The following is a 20,851-nucleotide window of genomic DNA, read 5'->3' on the forward strand; positions in this document are numbered from 1 at the left end:
AAGATTTTATGCTTCTAAATAGATCTGGCCTGGTGCGGAGGTCAAGCAGTACGAGCCCCCTTGGTTTTGGGAAAACAGGTGCTTCACCCCCTTTCCTCACTGAGAATTCTGACACTCCTGTTCCTCGAAGACTTTCTTTTGGGGGTGCAAAACCGTGTGTGCTGGTCCCTCAAGGTAAGTATTGATCTCAGACTTGTGTATTCTATTAATTTGATGGAGCCTTTCTTTCATTTTGCTGAGAGTGTAATGTTTGCTGGACATCCTACAACCCATCCCCATAGTACAGCACCATCATATAAGATGTCTGTTGTCTGTTTTATGATATTATGTCTAGGTTGTATTTTTATCATGAATGTTTTATTGTAAACTGCCTAGAATCATAGGATGGAGTGGATTAACATTTTTTAAAATAAGTTAGACACAATCCAGACTAGGATTGGAGTTACATGAGTTGGCTACAACAGAGCCTTAGCGAGGGGAGCTGACACCCGGGGCGGGTCGCCGCCCCCCCCCCCCTCCCGGAGCGCATACCTGCGGCGAGGGACGGGCGGGAGGGCCAATCCGCCCCGACTGCACGTTGCTGGGGTGTGTTAGCTCCGCGCTGATTCACTGCTCTCTCTGTCCCGGAACAGGAAGTAACCTGTTCCGGGGCAGAGAGGGCAGTGCACCAGCGCAGAGCCGACACCCTCCAGCGGCGTGCACCCGGGGCGGACCGCCCCCCCTTCCTAAGCCATTGGGCTACAATAATATATCCCATTGTCCATGTCCCAGATTACATTGGTAGAGGAGGTCCATGATGTCCTGTCTCTCTTGTAAACATTTCTAGTGTTACACAAAAAACTGTGGACATGGGGTGAGCATTGTGCGCCGGTAAATGCAGGTACTAGACTGGCTCTAATGGCTTCTAGCTTCCACGTTTACTTCTGATCACTACTACTACTACTTATCATTTCTATAGCACTACTAGACATACGCTGTTCTGTACACTTGAACATGAAGAGACAGTCCCTGCTCGACAGAGCTTACAATCTAATTAGGACAGACAAACAGGACAAACAAAGATAAGGGAATATTAAATGAGGATGATAAAATAAGGGTTCTGAACAAGTGAATAAGGGTTAGGAGTTAAAAGCAGCATCAAAAGGGTGGGTTTTTAGCTTAGATTTGAAGTCAGCCAGAGATGGAGCTTGACTTACCGGCTCAGCAAGTCTATTCCAGGCATATGGTGCAGCAAGATAAAAGGAACGGAGTCTGGAGTTAGCGGTGGAGGAGAAGAGTGCAGATAAGAGAGGTCATCGGCACCCTAAAATCACTTGTACTGTGCTTTAGTATGTCCAGTGGCACGATAACGTTTGTTAAAGTGGGGAAGGGGGGGGAATTTGGATTTAGCTCACACCTTTTCAGTAGGAGCTCAGGCTGAGTTACTTTAAAGTACACTGGGTATGTCACTGTCCTTGAAGGGCTACAATCTAATCCCCAATGCACAAATCTTTCTGTGCTTGGAATGTTTGCTTTAGACTGGTTGAAGCCTTTCTAAAGCAGACATTATTGATCGTGCAATGCACAAAGGGGTTCTGTGTCCCTTTTACTGTTCTCCGTAGCAGCTACCAGTGGACCCCACACCCCATCATGGACCCCCCCAGAGCAAAATATCCCTGGTGGTCCAGTGGACCCTGCATACCCTCCTAGCCCCCCCATGCAAAAATTGCCCTGGTGCTCTAGTCCTCCCCCCCATCATACATATACCTCTGTTGGAGGCAGGAGGGCTGAAGCAAAATCCTGCCTCTGGGCCCACCTTCTTAAAATGGCAGCACTTAGCCTCGCCCAGTGCATTTCAGGATGCACCAGGCAGGGGTTGGGCACTGCTGTTTTGGGAAGGCAGGTCCAGAGGCAGGAAGGAAGAGGCATTGCTCCTGCCATCCTGCCTCCAACAGAGGTATATGTATATATGGAGCTCCAGGGATTTTTTTGCTTGGGGGGAGCCAGGGCGGGGAGAGGGGAGGGTCGGGGTCCACTTTTCTGGAAAGGGAGGGTCAGTAGACCACCACTGAGGTTTTTGAGTTGCGCGGGGGGGGGTGGCTCAAGACGGGGTCCCTCTCAAGCCCCCCTCTACACAGCTCCAAAACGTTTGTGTTGGCTGCTATCAAGTACAATTGACAACAGTATCAATTGCAATTGACAGCTTCAAGTCACACACAGCAACCGATGCACAAAGGGGGTTCCGTGCATCTCATTTGCACGCCATCCCCTTCTGTTTGCAACTCGGTATTTTCTCCTGCAGTAACCATATTTTACGGCTACCTTTGTGCATCGCCCCCTGAGTTTATATCTGTTTCAATGGAGGGTTAAGTGACTTGCCCAAGATCACAAGAAGCGACAGCAGGATTTGCACCCAAGATTCCCTGGTTCTTAGCTTGATGTGCTAACCATTAGGCTGCTCCTCCACACAAGTCAGGTTCAAGCTCTGTGTGAATGCTAACCATTGCCCTGCAACTTACCCTGTAGAAATTCATCAGAACCTGTTTGTTGAAAAGTCACCAGTACATGCAAAGGCATGCTTTAGTTATTGGCTGTATTTGTGGCGTTCTGTAAGCAGAGCAGTGATGCTATATTTTGGGAATTAACTGCTTGAAGTCAGAAATTCAGGGGTTAGCCATGGTACATGTGAGTGCCAAGGAGTCATGGGTCCCAGCGAGAACTGTACAAAGTGCCCTAACCCACTGTCATCTCCAGTTACTTCCCTCCATGCGCCTTGATGTGGCCATGTGCTACCGGAAACATCTACGTTGTTGCATAATATGTGACATTCTTTTGATTTTTGCTTGTCTCTCCTAAAGTGGGCACTATTCCGGAACAGCCTTCCCTGTCTGGAGGAGAGACACACAGGAGGCCCTCCATACCTGGTAGGTTTCCATCTATCCTGTGCACATCTGTGTAGATTAGAACATTTTTCTGTTACAGCCAGTGAGACACTGTGACCAAGAATACCATGCCAGACTATTTATTTATTTATTGCATTTGTATCCCACATTTCCCACCTCTTTGCAGGCTCAATGTGGCTTACAATACATCACAGAATAAAACATTAGGTTTGGCTGACCAGTTGTAAAATGAAGAGCCTTTTGAAAACTGTGATAGTCCACAGATGGGCAGATATGGACACAGGGAATGGTTATAGGGGATCTTTGCTTTATTGGTCAGTTCTTCATTCCTCTTTTTGCTGCCTCTCCTTGTTCTTCCACACCTTTTTGTGTTTAGAAGTGGGGGCACATGGTTCCTTTCAGGAACCCTTGTAGCAGAATGTCCAGAAATCTGTGCCATTGCTGGCCACTCGAGCCTGTAGAGTCTGAGGTTGAACCCAAGTCTTGCCAGTTATGTTGTGTTTTGGAGACATACTGCATTAAAAAGAACTTTTTTAAGCTTTGAAGACCTGCAGCGGGCATTACTCTTTCCTATAGCCTTGTAGTGTAAGTCTAAAGATAAAAAAAGATACAGGGAAATGAATGAGGAGATAGGCAAAGCAAAGGGGTAAAAAGAAGAGCAAGTCACTTAACCCTCCATTGCCCCATGTAAGCCGCATTGAGCCCGCCATGAGTGGGAAAGCGCGGGGTACAAATGTAACAAAAATAAAAATAATCCAATTCACACTTTACACAAACTGTTATGGTAGGATTTGCATGTGCATGACCTTGTGTATGCATTGGAATCTCTAGGTGCTTCATTACCAGAATACTATCCTGGAGGTATGGGCTCCCGGCTCCACAGTGCCCCCAACCTGTCAGATACACAGTTTTGCAGGCAGAAGATAAAGAAGTTGCACTCTGAACCTGCTGTTGCAGAGAGTAGCCAGTCGCCTGCTAGCCAGCCCTTGCAGATCCATGGCCTGCAGCCTTATAGACAGATGAGATCTTCTCCCAAGCTGTCAGAATTCGTGCAGAGGAGTCCTTTGCCAACCATCTTGGGCTCCCCTACAAAGGTAACTTGGACTGGAAAAAGTTTTTTTAAAAATAGGTGGGCAAATTCTGAGTCGTCATGCCACAGCAGTGTTGTGAGGGATTAATGAAGCTTTGCCCAAAGGGTTTTTTCCAGATATTTTCACTTTCCATATACGTTTGAACTAATTAAAGGAAGCATGATTGACTGGACAGGTGGCAGGATTTAAGTCAGTGGTGTAGACAGAACCCAGATTTCGGGTGGGCCTACAACCAAAATGAGTGGGCACAGTGTTATCTCTGCAGCCCATCCTACCCACCCCTCTCTCCACATCCCATCCTCCCCACCATACCTTCCCCCAATTCAAATGTTACATACCTGAGATTCCCAAGCCCCGCCAGTTGGAGATGTCTGCAAAAATGGCCTGAACTTCCTCCAGGAAAGCTCAGTCGGTGGTAGCTTTAGTGAGACACTGGATGCCAGCGAAACAGAGTATGCACCAAGTGCAGGCGTTGGGATGGCTCACTAAAGCTATCGCTGACTGAGCTGTGTTGGGGGGAGTTCAGGCCGTTTTCACAGACGTTTTCAGCTGGCGGAGCTTGGGAATCTCCATCAGCTGCAATAAGGGTGCACTGTTGCTGGATGGGCTTGAGCTCAAAGTGGGTGGGCTCGGACCCACCCATGGCTATGCCACTGGTTTAAACACTGTAGTATGTTTGATTTTGAACACTGCCTAATGGTAATGGTGGTATGTCAGAGTTTGTAGATCTATGGCCTAGTTGTTGGTAAGGATAAGGCTGAAGGAAACATCCACATTAAATAAAGAGAGCATAGACAGGAAACTAATGTTGGTTCCTGAAACATAATCTAGCAGTTAATCACTCAGAGAATTGCCTCCAGATGCTAATCAACCTGCTGTTTCTCTTTTCTCTAAGGCTGGATCCCCATTTGAGTTCCAAAAAGCCCCAAGTTCCCAGAACCTGCTCACGCTGCTGGCACATCAGGGAATGGTGGTGACCCCAACCCGTAACAAGACCCTACCAGACCTTAAGGAGATGGGTCGCTATCACTGCCAGCAGACAGGCCTGGGGCTACGGCCTCTAGAGGATACCAAAGGGCACTTTGGCAGGTGAGAAAGCAGATAAAGGCTTAAGTGTCTCAGGGCTTCCCCAACTGTCCTTTCAAAGTGTTAACTAGAAACTACCCATCTTTATTCCAAGAATGAGTAGTACCATGCTTGAAACTGGCAAGCACAAAAGCAAAATGGCAGAAGTGAAAGAAATAGCCTGGGCCAGCAAGCGTTAAACTGCACTGAATACGCAAACACACATCCTGCTCTTCTGATTTTCAGATCCTTTAGCACTGGCAAGCTGACAGACCTGCTGCTCAAGGCTGCATTCGGAACTCAGGTCCCAGATTCAGGCAGTAGCGACAGCCTCAACACTGAGAAACCGATGGAGATAACAGGTAATATGACCCCAGCTTAATACGTGGAATATGTCTGCTTGTAATAGCACTGCTGGGCATCCGCAGCACCGTGCAGTAGTGATAAGCAGGCAGGGGCAGCTGCAAGATGCAAGTCGGGCAAGATGTCCCCTCCTCAAAGAGCTTACAACCTAAGTGGGGGATAGAGTGACTTGTGTAGGGTAATTCTCTCAATTTGAGGTCACCTAAAGTTAGGTGCCTGGATGATGCATTCTAAGCACTAGTTCTATAATGGCAGTTACACACATAACTGCCATTATAAAACACTAGTGTAAGTCCACAGTTGTGCACCTCACTTTAGGTGTGAGCATCTGCACTCTGCAGTAGTTGAATGGCTGGTGTAATCGTTTGCACCTAACTGTAGGCAGTTAATATGCAACTGCTGGTATTCTATAACTGACCCACCCATGCCCTTTCCAGGCCCAGGTCCCCTTGAAGTTGACACGTTATGGATTTTGCATGTGCAATTTGTGAGTGTGTAACTGCTAATTAGTGCCAATTAATGCTAATTATAGCCAATAATTGGTTGTTAATGCCAATGAGCAGCTAATTATCATTGTTAAGCACGCAATTGTATTCTGTAACTTGCTTAAACAACTTTGCATGCTAAGCATACAATTGTGCACTCAAGTTTATAGAGTTAGAGGAAAAGAGGTCTTGCAGGAGAAGCAGGATGTGAACTTTGGCTTCTCTGGTTTTCAGCCATTGCTGTAACAAGGTTACTAGGGCCCCAATGCTCAGAAGTAAATGCAGGCACTAGAGGCCATTAGCGCAGGACTAGCACCCGCATTTGCTAGCGCTGAATGTTCGGAGGGCTGTAGCGTGGGGAACATTGAGCATGCCCACCATCTGTGCAGGTAGCTTGCAAATGTATTGAAAAGTATGCAAATAGGGGTCATTGGGTATCCTACTGATGATCATACAAAAGCACAATCCACAAGGACGCCCATATTCTCCGAGGACAAGCAGGCTGCTTGTTCTCACGACTGGGTTGACGTCCGCGGCAGCCCCCACCAACCGGAAGAAGCTTCGCGGGACGGTCGGCACGCAGGCCACGCCCACCGCGCATGCGCGGCCGCCTTCCCGCCCGTGCGCGACCGCTCCCGCCAGTTACTTTTTTTCCGCGACTGAGAGAGTGGTGCGTTTGCCTCTCTCTCTGTTCAGCCGCCGGATTTTCGACCGCGTTTACGCGGATCGTCGCTTGGACCGTTCGGTTCCCTCTGTTTTTGTTTGTATTGTTTTAAAGAAAAAAAAAAAAAAAAAAGAATTTTTTTGCGCGTGTGGAGCACGCGCTCCCCTTTTTTCCCTCGCTTTCTAGCGGGGACGCCACGTTGCGGCCTAGTGGCCGCTCGGTCGGTTGATTTTTTCGTGGTGTGATTTTAGCCACCATTGCCGACTTTGACTTCGCCGACGCGATTTTTCCGTCGATGTCCTCGAAGGTCCCGAGTGGATTTAAGAAGTGTGGTCGCTGCGGCCGGCCGATCTCGCAGACCGACACCCACGCTTGGTGCCTCCAGTGCCTCGGGCCGGAGCACAATCTCAAGTCGTGCGCTTTGTGTCTCGGTCTCCGGAAACGGACTCAGGTTGCGAGGCAAGTTCTGCGGGACCGTCTTTTTGGAACTTGCGCCGGCCCCTCGACGTCGACCTCGACGGCATCGGTATCGAAGGCCGGTTCTTCGGTACCGGTATCGATGCCCGAGACATCGGCACCGATGGCAGCGACCCCAGGAGAACAGGTCCCGTTGGCCCGCCGGTCCGCCGGTGAGAGTGGGGTTGAGAGGCCGCGTGGGCAGTCGGCCCCGGTCACTCCCTCAACTCGTGAGCCACGGGACCGAACCCTGTCGGACCCGGTACCTCGAAAACGAGGGGGATCGACCTCCTCCTCCTCCATGCCCTCCGGCGCCGGTGACGTGCACCGGAAAAAAAGATAAGAAGCGCCGTCACCGGGAGCCCTCGGTGCACCCTGAAGAGGAGTCGACGCCGAAGCGTCATCGCAGAGAGGAGAGATCTCCGTCGGTGGTGGAGGGTACCGACGCGTCGGGGTTCCGGCACCTCGGTGCCGTCTCCTGGCCCCCAGCAGCTTCTGGCACCGACACCCTTACCGGCCCCACCGCCTTTCCCGGCAGCGGGCCTGGACGAGGGCCTCAGAGCCATCCTTCCGGGGATCCTGGAAGGGCTGATGCGCCAGGCTGTGCCGGCGTCGGGGGTGCTTGCGCCCCCGGCGCCGATGACTGTGGCGCCGGCGAGCTCTAGCCCGGCGCCGGGGCTGTCGACACCGCCGCCGCTTGCGGTGCCGGTCTCGACCACCACGCAGGTGGAGTCGACGTCGATGGAGGGAGCTCCGTCCCCGCCGGCGCGGGAGTCCACCGCTCGACGACACCGAGACCTTGGTGCCTCGACGTCGAGCCGGGCCCGGTACCGGACTCAGCTACATGAGCTAATGTCCGATACCGAGGATGAGGACTCGTGGGGGGAAGAGGAGGACCCGAGATATTTCTCCTCAGAGGAGTCTACGGGCCTTCCCTCGGACCCCACGCCGTCACCGGAGAGGAAGCTCTCACCTCCTGAGAGTCTCTCCTTTGCCTCCTTTGTGCGGGATATGTCTATAAGCATTCCCTTTCCCGTGGTCTCTGTGGAAGAGCCGAGGGCCGAGATGCTCGAGGTCCTCGACTATCCATCACCACCTAGAGAGTCCTCCACGGTACCGCTGCACAATGTCCTGAAGGAGACGCTGCTTCGGAACTGGGTGCGACCACTAACTAACCCCACCATTCCCAAGAAAGCAGAGTCCCAGTACAGGATCCACTCTGACCCAGAGCTCATGCGGCCCCAGTTGCCCCATGACTCAGCGGTCGTGGATTCTGCTCTCAAGAGGGCACGGAGTTCGAGGGATACCGCCTCGGCGCCCCCGGGGCGGGAGTCTCGCACTCTGGACTCATTTGGGAGGAAGGCCTACCAATCCTCCATGCTCGTGACCCGCATCCAATCTTACCTGCTCTGTATGAGCATCCACATGCGGACCAATGTGCAACAGCTGGCGGACCTGGTCGATAAGCTCCCGCCGGAGCAGTCCAGGCCTTATCAGGAGGTGGTCAGGCAGCTGAAGGCGTGCAGAAAGTTCCTGTCCAGGGGGATTTTTGACACCTGTGACGTGGCATCTCGTGCTGCGGCCCAAGGTATAGTGATGCGCAGGCTCTCATGGCTGCGTGCCTCTGACCTGGACAACCGCACCCAGCAGAGACTGGCTGACGTCCCTTGCCGGGGGGATAATATTTTTGGCGAGAAGGTCGAGCAGATGGTTGACCAACTGCATCAGCGGGAAACCGCTCTCGACAAGCTCTCCCACCGGGCGCCTTCAGCACCCGCCCCCGCGGGCGGGCGTTTTTCCCGGGCTCGGCAGGCTGCACCCTATTCTTTTGCGAAGCGTAGGTACAACCAGCCGGCCCGAAGGCCTCGTCAGGCACAGGGACAGCCCCAGCGCGCTCGTTCCCGTCAACAGCGTGCGCCTAAGCAGCCCCCTGCGCCTCCACAGCAAAAGCCGGGGACGGGCTTTTGACTGGATCTATGGGAACATAGCCGCCCTACAAGTGTCCGTACCGGACGACCTGCCGGTCGGAGGGAGGTTAAAATTCTTTCACCAAAGGTGGCCTCTCATAACCTCCGACCAGTGGGTTCTCCAAATAGTGCGGTACGGATACGCCCTGAATTTGGCCTCCCTGCCTCCAAATTGTCCTCCGGGAGCTCAGTCTTTCAGCTCCCATCACAAGCAGGTACTTGCAGAGGAACTCTCCGCCCTTCTCAGCGCCAATGCGGTCGAGCCCGTACCACCCGGGCAGGAAGGGCAGGGATTCTATTCCAGGTACTTCCTTGTGGAAAAGAAAACAGGGGGGATGCGTCCCATCCTAGACCTGAGAGGCCTGAACAAATTCCTGGTCAAAGAAAAGTTCAGGATGCTTTCCTTGGGCACCCTTCTGCCAATGATTCAGAAAAACGATTGGCTATGTTCCCTGGATTTAAAGGACGCATACACTCACATCCCGATACTGCCAGTTCACAGACAGTATCTCAGATTCCGCCTGGGCGCACGGCACTTTCAGTATTGTGTGCTGCCCTTTGGGCTCGCCTCTGCCCCACGAGTGTTTACAAAGTGCCTCGTGGTGGTAGCGGCCTACCTACGCAAGCTGGGAGTGCACGTGTTCCCATATCTCGACGATTGGCTGGTCAAGAACACCTCGGAGGCCGGAGCCCTCCGGTCCATGCAGTGCACTATTCAACTTCTGGAGCTGCTGGGGTTTGTGATAAATTACCCAAAGTCCCATCTCCAGCCAACTCAGTCTCTGGAATTCATAGGAGCGCTGCTGAATTCCCAGACGGCTCAGGCCTACCTTCCCGAAGCGAGGGCCACCAATCTCTTGGCCCTGGCTTCGCAGACCAGAGCGTCTCAGCAGATCACAGCTCGGCAGATGTTGAGACTTCTGGGTCATATGGCCTCCACAGTTCATGTGACTCCCATGGCTCGACTTCACATGAGATCTGCTCAATGGACCCTAGCTTCCCAGTGGTTCCAAGCCACCGGGAATCTAGAGGATGTCATCCGCCTCTCCACCAGTTGCCGCACTTCACTGCTCTGGTGGACCATACGGACCAATTTGACCCTGGGACGTCCATTCCAAATTCCGCAGCCCACGAAAGTGCTGACGACGGATGCATCTCGCCTGGGGTGGGGAGCCCATGTCGATGGGCTTCACACCCAGGGTCTGTGGTCCCTCCAGGAAAAGGATCCGCAGATCAACCTCCTGGAGCTCCGAGCGATCTGGAACGCACTGAAGGCTTTCAGAGATCGGCTGTCCTGCCAAATTATCCAAATTCGGACAGACAATCAGGTTGCAATGTATTACGTCAACAAGCAGGGGGGCACCGGATCTCGCCCCCTGTGTCAGGAAGCCGTCGGTATGTGGCGTTGGGCGTGTCGGTTCGGCATGCTTCTCCAAGCCACGTACCTGGCAGGCGTAAACAACAGTCTGGCCGACAGACTGAGCAGAGTCATGCAACCGCACGAGTGGTCGCTCCATTCCAGAGTGGTACGCAAGATCTTCCGAGAGTGGGGCACCCCCTCGGTGGATCTTTTCGCCTCTCAGACCAACCACAAGCTGCCTCTGTTCTGTTCCAGACTTCAGACACACGGCAGGCTAGCGTCAGATGCCTTTCTCCTTCATTGGGGGACCGGCCTCCTGTATGCTTATCCTCCCATACCTTTGGTGGGGAAGACCTTACTGAAGCTCAAGCAAGACCGCGGCACCATGATTCTGATAGCGCCCTTTTGGCCCCGTCAGATCTGGTTCCCTCTTCTTCTGGAGTTGTCCTCCGAAGAACCGTGGAGATTGGAGTGTTTTCCGACTCTCATTTCGCAGAACGACGGAGCGTTGCTGCACCCCAACCTTCAATCCCTGGCTCTCACGGCCTGGATGTTGAGGGCGTAGACTTCGCTGCGTTGGGTCTGTCTGAGGGTGTCTCCCGGGTCTTGCTTGCCTCTAGGAAGGATTCCACTAAAAAGAGTTACTTTTTCAAGTGGAGGAGGTTTGTCGTTTGGTGTGAGAGCAAGGCCCTAGAACCTCGTTCTTGCCCTGCACAGAACCTGCTTGAATACCTTCTGCACTTATCAGAGTCTGGCCTCAAGACCAACTCAGTAAGGAATCACCTTAGTGCGATTAGTGCTTACCATTATCGTGTGGAAGGTAAAGCCATCTCTGGAGAGCCTTTAGTCGTTCGATTCATGAGAGGCTTGCTTTTGTCAAAGCCCCCTATCAAGCCTCCTACTGTGTCATGGGATCTCAACGTCGTCCTCACCCAGCTGATGAAACCTCCTTTTGAGCCACTGCATACCTGCCATCTGAAGTACTTGACCTGGAAGGTCATTTTCTTGGTGGCAGTTACTTCAGCTCGTAGGGTCAGTGAGCTTCAAGCCCTAGTAGCTCATGCTCCATATGCTAAATTTCATCACAACAGAGTAGTGCTCCGCACTCACCCAAAGTTCCTGCCGAAGGTGGTGTCGGAGTTCCATCTTAACCAGTCAATTGTCTTGCCAACATTCTTCCCCAGGCCGCATACCCGCCCTGCTGAACGTCAGTTGCACACATTGGACTGCAAGAGAGCATTGGCCTTCTACTTGGAGCGGACACAGCCCAACAGACAGTCCGCCCAATTGTTTATTTCTTTCGACCCTAACAGGCTAGGGGTCGCTGTCGGGAAACGCACCATCTCCAATTGGCTAGCAGATTGCATTTCCTTCACTTACGCCCAGGCTGGGCTGGCTCTTGAGGGTCATGTCACGGCTCATAGTGTCAGAGCCATGGCAGCGTCGGTGGCCCACTTGAAGTCAGCCACTATTGAAGAGATCTGCAAGGCTGCGACGTGGTCATCTGTCCACACATTCACATCTCATTACTGCCTCCAGCAGGATACCCGACGCGACAGTCGGTTCGGGCAGTCGGTGTTGCAGAATCTGTTTGGGGTGTAAATCCAACTCCACCCTCCAGGACCCGAATTTATTCTGGTCAGGCTGCACTCTCAGTTAGTTGTTCTTCGTAGGTCAATTTCTGTTGTACCCTCGCCGTTGCGAGGTTCAATTGACCTGGGTTATTGTTTTGAGTGAGCCTGAGAGCTAGGGATACCCCAGTCGTGAGAACAAGCAGCCTGCTTGTCCTCGGAGAAAGGGTATGATACATACCTGTAGCAGTTGTTCTCCGAGGACAGCAGGCTGATTGTTCTCACCTACCCTCCCTCCTCCCCTTTGGAGTTGTGTGTTTCATATTTTATTGCTTGTCATTCAACTGGCGGGAGCGGTCGCGCACGGGCGGGAAGGCGGCCGCGCATGCGCGGTGGGCGTGGCCTGCGTGCCGACCGTCCCGCGAAGCTTCTTCCGGTTGGTGGGGGCTGCCGCGGACGTCAACCCAGTCGTGAGAACAATCAGCCTGCTGTCCTCGGAGAACAACTGCTACAGGTATGTATCATACCCTTTATTGCAACCCCTACACCAGCTCAGAGCTGGCATAAGGGTGCAGAAGAGGCAGGAGAAGGCCCCCTCCCCTCCTCCCAGCACTGGAATACACTCACTGGCAGGATAGGGAAGCAAGGAGCGTGCAGAGCGTGAGGCGATTTGTTCCAGCACACACAAGCGGAATGTAGAAATATCAGATGCTAGGTCTTAAGAACGATTTTGCTAATGTTTTCTCTATCTGCTCTTGCTTTTTCCCTTAGCTTTCATAGTACAATTAATTGCCAGCCTGAAACAAACAAAAATCTGATCACATCTGCGTAACCCGAATATCTCCCACAGAAACATTTAACACGCTATCAATACAATTTTTTTAAGCATCCCACACAAAAGTATTAAGCATGTTGCTTCCACTACGTTTCAAAATAAAGTCGAAAGCTAATGTAGATTGCAGGAGAATTGCATCACCGTGAAAACGACATAAAATCATGCATGCGTTTAACAAAATGATCAGAGCCCCAGATCAGAACCTCTGACCATACAGCTGAAATAATATTTCACACTCAAGTTCACTAAAAACAGTCTGGAGTATGCAAAGAGCATACTAGCCATAAAAGGCTTTATAAGCATTAAAGCTGAAACAAAGAGCAGAAAACATATGGAAGCCACGATTCTCGCGGTAGCTTAAATGCTGCGCGTGCACACACAGCCATACTTACAGACGGGGCATGCACACAAAGAGCTGTGCTTAACACACACCTCTTGAGCGCATGCACCAGGCAGTGCCAGGCACAATCACCCCCCCCCCCCCCCTTACTCCCTAATGCTCAACACTAACAGCGCTCCTATATTCGCCTATAATTAGCATTGAGCATTAGGGAATAGTTTTGCCACACTGTCCCGTACAGTGCCGGAGGTTTGAGCATCGGGGCCTAGGTCTTTTCCTCTCCTGGTAGCCCATGACTGTGATCAGTTTTAGATTAGCTTCTGGTTTACTAGTGTTGGCAGAATCTGCAGCTTAAAATCATAGCCTGGGTTTCCTTATTTCCTGCTCCCCATCCCCCTGCTGGAATCTGAAATTCAGTTACCTTTGTAAAGACAACATTGAGAAAATCCTAAGCTCTTACACACCTGCTATGGTTTGGAGCATACAGAGAATACCCAGGAATGGGTGCTCTTAGAGACATGGGGAGCCTCTGTGGATGGAAATGGGCAGCAGAGTGAAAGGAGGTGGTTACTCCTTTCTCCGAGGACAAGCAGGCTGCTTGTTCTCACGAATGGGTGATGTCCACGGCAGCCCCCGAGATCGGAAATCTCCCCAGCAACAAAAGTTTGTTAGAGCCTTCGATCGCGCGCGGGGGCGCACACCGTCATGCGCGGCCATCAGCTTCCTGCCCGTCGCTTGAGAGCCCCGTCAGTTTTTTCTTTTTCCGCGGTAGAGAGCGGTTGTGTGTACAGCCGTCTCTATGCCCGAGAAAAAGCTTTCGTTTTTAGTCACGAGTTCGCGCTTTTTTCTTCGTTCTCCTCTTGGGGAAAGTAAATAAAAAAATTTTTAAAAACTTTCTAGTAGTTCCCTTACTTTTTTAGTTGGGCCCTCTTAAGTTTTTTTTCGCTGTCATTTTAACTCCTTCCAAATCTTAGCTGTATGACACCCTCTCCTTGGTACGAAATTTGAAGCAGCACAGTGTGCTTTGACTTTAAGGCTGCCCCTTTAAACATAAGAGCATAATCACAAAGTTAGAGGTGCTAACCCAATAGAGGAGGAAGGAGTGAGAAAGCTTGTAACCTTTACTGCTATGACTTGAATAAAGTTTTCCTTGATCTCTTGGGATCATATCAGGTCTGGAGTGAGAACAGTTTTGCAGACACCTTACTTGAACCAGGAAGGGATGTGTGTTGCAATGCGTTACCATATTTCTTCCTGTCTCTGATCACTTTCCAGGTTACAGTGGAAACCCACAGTCAGCCTTGCAGGCAGGGCGCTCGGTTAGTCCCACGCCAGTCCTCTTCACCGTGGGATCTCCACCTGGTGGTAGCACACCACCCCAGACAACCAGGACCAGGATGTTTTCAGGTGAGGAGGGGTATTGCATTCTTCTTTGCAGCTATCCCAGAATAAGTACAAAGGAGCTAACTTTGATCATTAAGAAACCCCCTGCTCAACTGATACTACTGAGTCAGGAGCTGGCTGAGAAGCACCAAGGTAGAGCTGCACAATCCCATCAACCATCCGCATGGAGATGGAGAATATATTGAACTTGCTGCAGCTGCACAATACCCTTAAGGGGCGAGTCTCTATCCATTGGTTGACGGACATAACCCATTGGTCTGGACTGGTTTGGTAGGAGGCTAAAGAAATTATTTTTATGATCACAAAAGTAAAGAATGAAAAGGTGATGAATTTGGAGCAGGGTGGTGAGGAGGGTGGCCTGCAGCATGGTTGCCACTCTTGAGTAAGCCCCAGCAGAAACATGGTACCAGCAGAGCATCAGTAAAGTCCAAGACCCAGTAAAGGCTGTGGGCACTTTGAGGGTCTTCAGCTAAGTTTTGATACTGTATGAAAGGGCAGAACCGCCCCCCCCCAGGGCCGCAGAGAAGTGGGGGCGGGGGGGGGGGCAAAATTCCCCGGGTCCAAGCCTCCAAGGGGGGCCCAGCACCAGGGTCTCTCTCTTTCTCTCTCCTGCGCCTGATAGGACCTGGGAGATCATGTCCCAACAGGAGCAGAAGAGAGAAATGTTAAGTAGTAGTAGTAGTAGAAAACTAGGGAGGACCCGGTGGAGCAGACACTGCAGGTCTTCCTCCAGTGCTGCTCTTCACTCTGCCCATTGCTTAACAAGCAGCTGCTTTTCCCCTCAGGCTGCACATGCTCGGTTTTGAAACTGAGCATGCACTGAGAGAAAAAGCCGCAGGGGCAGGTAATGGCCAGAGTGAAGAACAGCGCTGGAGCAAGACCTCTTCTGCTGGAGGGGCCTCAGGATCCCCGCCAACCAAGGTGTTTGTGTTGCAGTTGCAACGGTGATTCATTGGGGTGGGGGCGGCAGCGGCGACAATCCTGGGTGGGGGCAGCGGTGGCCCTGTCCCGGGCCCGGCACACACTCTTCAGCCCTGAATCCCCCCCTGTCCGTGCACACATACCTGTGTTATACTACAATGCTGGCTACTTGCCTTCTCTAGTACTAATTCCCAGGTTGATCGAAGTCTATCTTTCTCTCTGCAGTGGGGTCTTCAAGCTCCCAGAGTTCTGGGGGGTCCCTCAGTGGCAGACATTTTTTGCTGGGCGCTGGTGTTGAGGTTCTGGAAGGACCCTCAAATCTCCGCTACCCCTTTGCTGACTCTCTGGTAGCTAATCTGGAAGGGGCAGTGATGTTCGAGGTGCCTGAGCTGCCTGAGGAGACACTCATGGAGGTGAGTACATGCAGTCATAACATGGGATAGTCTGAGTACAGAGGAATAATAATAAATAGGCTGGAGTGTGCTGGTCAGAGAGAAAACTTGTAGTGCAAAACAGGAGGTTCCTTTGCTAGCAGAAAAGATATGAAAGCATTTGCACCCCCTTTTCCCCAGGGGGCAGGCTGTTCTTTTTAAGTCAGGAGGAACAACATGGATGTGTGCAGAGCTGGTAACTTTGTGCTTGTCCTGAGGGAACACTACCATCCCTTCATATACAGATGTACACTTTAGGCAACCCTTTCTCAGCTGCAGATGCCTGCCTGGTGTGTGAATGCAGTTGTGTTGGGTTTGAAATGCGACACAATCAAACCAAAATGGGTTTCTGTCCCCTGTCTGCTGCTGCCCTATAGCAGAGGCAGCTCTTCAGATTTGTCAGAGAACGTACAGCTCTTGTTTCCATTTTTACCTTGAGAATGTTTCATCGTAAAGTCTTGTATCCAGGGACATAGCCAGAAGAAAAGGTTAAAGGGTCATGGATTTGATAGACCACCTTTCTTGTGGGTACAACCATCAGGTTTATTCTCCTTAAGATGTCACATGAATCATCTGGACCTGACACGGTCCTTGTTTCGGCTGTTATGCCTTCTTCAGGGGTCACAGCTGAGGGTGTGTGGCCATAGTCACTTGGAGAAAATACCTCGTCTTGGATGAAATAAAAACGTGTAATCCTTCACCGCTGTAATCACCGAAACACGGACCACGTCAGGTCCAGATAATTCATGTGACTTTTTAAGGAGAATAAACCTGTTGGAAAATATTTGACTTCTGTTCGTTCTTTGGGACATCCCTCCACCCTGTTTGTGGCTCATTTGATTGTTGTGGAAGGACTTTCCCACTCTTTTTGCTTTTGACTCTGGTGCAGTTGTCACAGTTGATCTGAATCTCACTGGTCTCTTTACAGCAAGAGCACACAGAGATTTTGCACAGCTTGCGCTTCACGCTGGCGTTCGTCCACTATGTGATGGAGATTGCTGCAGTGAAGGGCTGCGCCAGCGAGCTCGGCAGCTCGGCAGCATCTGAATACCAGCTCCAGGAGAGTGTTGTAGCAGATCAGATAAGTCTCCTCAGCAGAGAGTGGAGGTAAGGGCACCCAGCAGACTTTAATGTCAGACCTTCATCTCCTTAGTGTCTGTGCCTCACCTTTCTAGATTTAATCCAGAATAAATTACTGGTAACTGTGTAATTCTGAAATGAGCCACGTTAGATGCTCTGTTAACTTGACATCTGAGGTTCAGCAATGTAAATAGCAAATTGGCTGTAGCAATGGAAAGGGTGGGGGAAGTTGAAAGGGGAATACGTTTCTGTTTTTGCTACTTGCATACCTGGAGCGGTCCTGTCTTATTTCCTTGTCCCAGTAGTGGAGGGATTAAGGCACAAAGGGGAAATTCAATAAATGGCGCTCAACGTTAAGCGCTGTGATGATCCGCGCTAAGCTACTATTCTGTAAATAGCATCCTTTATAGAATACTAGCTAAGCGCACATTTTGTACCTAACTTTGGGCATATGCATTTACACCTGTCAAGGGCTGGCGCTCAAATAACATCAAAATCACAAAACCAAGGAAACATTTGTGTCCCTGACACATTTACACTACAATGTTAAATTTTTTAAGAAATATTTTTGGAAATAGGATTAGCCCTCAGAATTTTTACTAGCCCACTATCCCCTGGATTCTGTATAGCGCGACTGAAATTACGTGCGTAAATCTGGTCGTATTCTGGATTTGAGTGCGCAGTTTAATTACTTAACAGGCCAATCAGCGCCAATAATTGCCACTTAACAAGCAATTCTTGCTACTAATTTGTGCGCACAACTTGCTAGGCGTATTCTGTAAAGTGGTGCATGTAAATTCTAATGCATGCTGCCAGAGAGGGGGCATAGCCATGGTTGTGGAATGGGTGGACCATGGACATTCCAAAAATCTATGCACACAATTAAAACATACATCTGCTCCACACCTAACTTAGTTGCTGGTATTTACAGCAAGTTTTACTTGTCGTAAAGGGACATGCCTAGAGTTATGCGCAGGCATGGCCACTAGGCATATTCTATAAACCGGCTAGCGTACTCTATAAACCGCACCTAAATGTATGCGCAGTTTACAGAATATGCCTAGGCAGAAATATTTTCGGTGACGATTTTTCAGGCACCATATATAGAATCTAATCCTATACAGCCCACACAGTTTTTCAACTAGATTGTGGATTTTTTTGTGCCTCCCAATAGCCAGGCCCCCTTTGGAGTTGCGTGCTATGAAATTTAGGTGTGCACATTATAGAATAGGGCAGATCTGTGCGTAACTCCTAATTACTGCCAATTAAGAGCTTTTTCACACCAATAATTGATTGAGGGCACCTAATTAGCTACTTAGTTTACACACAGATCTGTGCCCAAACTTGCGCACTCAACTTTGGGGGGAATTCAGTAAAGGTTGCCCAGAGAGCCTCATTCACAGCTCAGGATCTGAAAGCTACACTTCTCTTGATTCCCACCCCCCCCCCCCCCCCCCCCCCGCTCTTTTATGCCCAGTTCTTGTCACCCTCATCTATATAACTGGTGGTGGCGATATGGATAGTCTTGTCCCATCTCTCCTTACTACTTATATGGCTCTCTTTTATTCAAATTACTATCCTGTCTAATTTTGTAGTTCTTTTCCTTCCATTACATAGCTTCCCAACTATTCCAGAACCTGTGGAATAGTTGTGTCTCAACCAGCAGGAGAAGACAGAGAACTAAAAACTGAGCTGAGATATACCTCTCTTGGCTTCCAGTCCAGCTCCTCAGTATTTTCTATCTCCAGCAGATAGATGGGCACAATTTTCAACCTCTGGTTCTGAGTGCTTTACTCCTGGTCCAGTTGGTCAACTGGTTCCCAGTTGAGCTTTGCAGATGGCTTGAGTTTGCAGAGTCATATCTGCAGGTCTTCAGATCCCTGTCTCTGGTGCCCCGCAAATTTACTTCTTCCCTTCACCTCTGTCTTGTTTCCTGTGGAGCTGTCCTTTTACAGCCCAACAACCTAAAGGGAAAGGGGTTTGCTGGAAAGCGTGAGACAGAGTATCAGTTCTGATCCTTTCTCATCTGTGGTAAGACTTGTGGAGACTGTGAGCTTGAGGAGAGCAGCCAGCATTAGTAAGTCCGACAAAAATTTGTCTCAGAACCACTTGAAGGGCTGCAAGTTCTACTAGGTGCGAGGGACGGATCCTGAGTCATTGCTTGGCACTGTGTTGGCTGCACTTGTGCCATTCGGGGTGAATTGCGACTCCCATGGAGACAGTTAAGCCATGTTCCCGCTGTGGGACCTGCTGGCTGGTGTCAGGGCGTTGCAGTGCTTGCAAGCTGGGAATCCTGCAGGATGCAGAGGAAACGGTCGGCAGCAGCACATGTTTGGATTCGGCTTAGGCTCTCTGGCATTGCTTGTGTTCCGTTTGATGCAGGACAATGTAGGAATAGGCGCCATTTTGTCAGGCTGACTGGCAGTGAGGACTAGCCTCTGTCTGATCATGCACGGAGCATAGCCGCCATTACAGCCTCAGGACCCAACAGAGCATTCAGCTGCATGGAGATCTTTGTTCTCTCCAGAATTTACATTGTTCTTATACCAGGCCTACTTACTGAAGCAGAGATAATCAGAGTTCCTGCAAAGTGCTTCAGTTTCTCGCCACGCTGCACCTCCGACTCCTAAGAGATCTCATTTAGACCCCCAGGAGTGGGCAAATGAGGCTATCTCTGCTTCTCCCTCCTTATCTGATGTGGCCTCAGTCTGTTCAGAGGAGCCATTGTTGAAGAAGCCTTTTAGAGGAGGGAGAGTGTCCTCCTGAAGAAGGAGATGATCTGAAAGTACTGAGGTTGTTTCATAAAGAGGAGCTCAGTACTGTTATTTCTGAGGCACTGGCAGTGCTTTCCATTGAGGAACCTTCTGCTTCGATGTCAGGAGTTCCACATTCATCGATTGTGAGGGGGCTTAGGGGTCCTCCTAAGGCCTTCCCAATGCATCCAGACATTCAGGACCTGATTACAGCAGAATGGGTCTCATCGGACGCAGGGCTGAGAGTGGGAAGAGCCATGACTAGCCTCTTCCTGTTAGTTCTGGAGGAGAAAGATAAATTGCAGCTTCCCAAGGCAGACTGTTGGTTACAGTGGTGACTAAGAAGACCACCTTGCTGGTGGAAGGGGGCGTTTCCATAAAAGACCTACAGGATAGGAAGCTGGAAGGCTCACTAAAACAAGCCTTTGAAGTGGTCAACACTGTATACCTTTGCCAAGAACTACAAGGTGGACATTGAGGCACCCTTGGAAGCTAGTTTTGGGGCTTCAGTCCTCAGGACAGCGGTGCGGTATTGCTTTTCAACATCCCACAGGTTCTCGAGTAGTGGGAAGCTCCATAATGGAAGGAGAAATTAGATCTTATGTGATCATTTTCTTTCCATTACTCCTTCCCACTATTCCAGAGGCCCACCCGAGGTTTCTGAGATATTTAGTCAGTATGAAGTAACAGGTCAAATAATGACTGCCACCTTGCATGGTGCTTCCTGTTGTTCTCTACAAGTTGTCCAGAGGTCCAGAGATGAGAGAGGTTCACACTTGTTTGTTCATCTGGTTAGTGTTAGGTTGGTGAGTTGTTTAAGGTTGTTGTGTTTATTCTGAGTTTCTCCTTACTGCTTGTCTAAGTAAATACTGAGGAGCTGGACTGAATGCCAAGAGAGAGATGTCATAGCTCAGTTTTCAGTTCTCTATCTCCACCTGCTGGTTGATGGACACAACTGTCCCACAGTTCTGGAATGGTGAGGACTAATGGAAAGAAAATGGTCAGGTAAGACCTAATTTCTCCCTTCTAAATCAGTTAGTGTTGTAAACTGCCGTGCTGCCACTGGACTAAGTGTGGTATAGCAAGTTCCTAATTAAAGATAAAGATACAACATCCCTGAAATCCACTCTCGCTGCTTAGAGAGTGGTCTGCTGACTTCTAACTCCGGCTCTTAACATCCAGT

At 50.3% G+C, this 20,851-nt stretch overlaps 1 protein-coding gene across 1 annotated transcript in view; it reads left to right on the plus strand.

The window, feature by feature from the left end:
- Positions 1 to 20,851, plus strand: part of ULK1 (unc-51 like autophagy activating kinase 1) — a 151,033-nt gene that overhangs the window by 120,090 nt on the left and 10,092 nt on the right. Inside the window, exons 17-24 of the mRNA XM_030217452.1 lie at positions 23 to 174; positions 2,838 to 2,903; positions 3,714 to 3,976; positions 4,869 to 5,062; positions 5,285 to 5,400; positions 14,355 to 14,486; positions 15,630 to 15,817; positions 16,764 to 16,942. Of these exons, the coding sequence (XP_030073312.1) occupies positions 23 to 174; positions 2,838 to 2,903; positions 3,714 to 3,976; positions 4,869 to 5,062; positions 5,285 to 5,400; positions 14,355 to 14,486; positions 15,630 to 15,817; positions 16,764 to 16,942 (1,290 nt within the window). The remainder of the gene's footprint in view (positions 1 to 22; positions 175 to 2,837; positions 2,904 to 3,713; positions 3,977 to 4,868; positions 5,063 to 5,284; positions 5,401 to 14,354; positions 14,487 to 15,629; positions 15,818 to 16,763; positions 16,943 to 20,851) is intronic.

This window comes from Microcaecilia unicolor, chromosome 11 (assembly GCF_901765095.1).
Source record: "Microcaecilia unicolor chromosome 11, aMicUni1.1, whole genome shotgun sequence".
NCBI classification, from domain to species: Eukaryota; Metazoa; Chordata; class Amphibia; order Gymnophiona; family Siphonopidae; genus Microcaecilia; species Microcaecilia unicolor.